Genomic DNA, 2,560 nt, shown 5'->3' with positions numbered 1-2,560 from the left:
GAAATTACCCCGCGAGAGCTTCAGATGTTACGGATGGTTCCATTATTCTGGGGACAAATGGTGGTGGACCAGAATGACCCGATACGTGTTGAACCATTGGGGGCGAGAGTTAGCAGAACTAGGGTTGGAAGTCCCGATCCGTGCTAGCATGCATGGTCTGCAAATCAGTGTAGGTCATTTCCTCTGTTTGTTCGAGATCTACAATCCTGACACTAATACGTTCTTCACCAAGAATGGGGAGCTCGGGTTACCATTACACGAAATGATGAAGGTGTCTGGCTTGCCCATAGGCGATGTTCCATATCAAGAGTTCTTCCCAACCACCAATCAGCTTAATAAGATGAAAGATCAGTCGTCTGTGACCCATGAGACTTTATGGGAGCTGACTTGTCATTATCATATAGCTATAGCTGAGATGGAAACCAAAGCTAGGAAGAAATCTCCCCAGGTCAGCTTAAAACAATTCGCCGATTATCTGTTTAAGAACCTGGATGATCGATCAGAAGAGGTACGTGGATTATCTCCTTTGAGCCCGGGTGATATCAATCGGCTGTTGGAGAAAACAAATGCACCATCTTACACTTCTCATTCAGAAGATGGGTTTTCGCACGGAACTAAATTCTGCCCTTATCTGTGGCAAACTAGTGTTCCGATTCACCCCACTACTCTGCTGGCTGGTTATTTGGCTTTATGGCTGAAGAGATGTGTAGTTCCCCACCAGTCATCTGACGCTATGCCGATGGAAGTGTTGTATCCAGCCGTCCAGTTGGCTACGGGTCGCAAATTATCCTTGCTTCCTGCTATGGTGGCGGCTATTCACAGTGGATTACGGCAATTAGTTTCCGTATTCACACAGGAGAAAAAGAAAGCTTCCGCCAGCATATTCGCTCCGAAGCTAGAATTACCCTATACATATTTGATGACATGGTTGGTTCTCCACCGGCCAGATTTGATGGAGGCTCCTGAGACGATGGATCCCAGTCTCCCTCTGTTGCAGAATCTTGAGCGTTGTAAATGGGTCAAACATCGAGGGCCGGACATCACAAGGCAGTTCAAAATTCACAAGTGTTGGGAATTCTTCCCCTGCTTCCCTCGGTTCTCCGGTACCTACAACACGACCTTATTGGATGCTGAAGACCCAAGGCAGGATCTCACCATCTTGGATGTCGGATGCTTCAGATGGTTGATGAACATTCGACCTAGATATCTATTGTTCAGGGTAAGAGATGTTTGTCACATTGAACCCTATGGTTGATGAACATTCGACCTAGATATCTATTGTTCAGGGTAAGAGATGTTTGTCACATTGAACCCTACTTTCCATGTCGATTTGCTCGTCAATTCGGCTATGATCAAATATACGTCGGCAACCCGAATCGTCACCTTAGCTTTCGAGGTGGACTTATCGACGGGGCGAGAGCTTGGTTTTGGAGCATCGCCGGCTGTACAAATGCTGAATTTGATCTTCCTTTAGAAGCAGCGCCTCTACGGATGACCTTCTTATATTGCAAGTGGTTGATAGCCGCCAATATCGTCACTCGACGTAGGAGGATATCAGACTCAGAGGAAGAGGCAGCTCCGCAGCAAGCGACAGAAGCGACTCGTGAGGCTATGGTGTCGACTCGAGGAAAAGAAACTGCTGAATCCTCGAGAAAAGGAAAGGAATCGGCCCACTCAACCGACAGTGAAGAAGAGTTTGATAGTGAAGAAACTGAAACTTCTGAGGGGACGGGTGAGGCTGATTCAAGTTCTGAGGAAGCAGCTGGCCTCCCCGATTCCTTCTTTGAGAGGGGACTTGTGCGCCCATCTGTTGCACCTGCCCAACCACAGGATGCTCCAAAAAAAAGAAAAGAGAGAGTAGTCATGACTCATCCCAACCGGATGACGGTAGAGGTCCTCAGCGGAGACGAAGAGGATGAAGAGGATACGGTGCCTCTTGCTCGTAGGCAAAGATCTCAATCTTCCACTCAGGCTCAAACTCAGATTCCTCCCGGAACTGAATTACGCACCAAACGTCGTCACGAAGGTTCTGAAGCACGTCCACCGAAGAGACAAAAGAAAGCTGTCTCTAAGCCACGCGTTCATCTTCCTGCTCTAAAGGAACTGTCTGGTCGTAGTGCTTCTTCTGATGAACAAGGTAGCCATTTGTTTTTATTGCTCTCATACTTCTTAAAAGGTAGCCATTTGTTTTTATTGCTCTCATACTTCTTAACGCTTAAACTTATTTCATGCTCAACTTCTGTAGGGAGTCGAGAAGAAGGAGAATTGCCAGCTGATGCTGCTTCTCCCGGAGGTATGGAGACTGAGGAGACCAGCTTCGTCCAATAAATGCAGGATGCTCTGAAAGAAGGGCCAGCTGGGGTTCCACCAACTCCTGACATTGATCCATCGGCCACATACACAGGTACTGATCTTTCTCCTCTCGGAAGAGAAATCCGAGAAATGAATGAGTCGGACCGTGTGCCTCCTCTAATGACCTGTGCGCTTTGTCTCTTTTTAGTCAAGCTAAAAGAAGCGGGTACAAGTAGTGGAGCTCTTGAATTCGCCCCGCCCAACGAAG

General features: G+C 47.5%; 1 protein-coding gene across 1 annotated transcript; it reads left to right on the top strand.

Annotated features, from left to right (window-relative positions):
- LOC109850714 lies at positions 1,492–2,328 on the top strand. The gene is made up of 2 exons (XM_020420777.1): positions 1,492–2,137; positions 2,246–2,328. The coding sequence occupies exons 1-2, from the start codon at positions 1,492–1,494 to the stop codon at positions 2,326–2,328; spliced, it is 729 nt and encodes a 242-aa protein (XP_020276366.1).

This window comes from Asparagus officinalis, chromosome 7, assembly GCF_001876935.1.
Source record: "Asparagus officinalis chromosome 7, Aspof.V1, whole genome shotgun sequence".
NCBI lineage: Eukaryota > Viridiplantae > Streptophyta > Magnoliopsida > Asparagales > Asparagaceae > Asparagus > Asparagus officinalis.
This window is presented reverse-complemented; position numbering and strand designations above follow the sequence as displayed.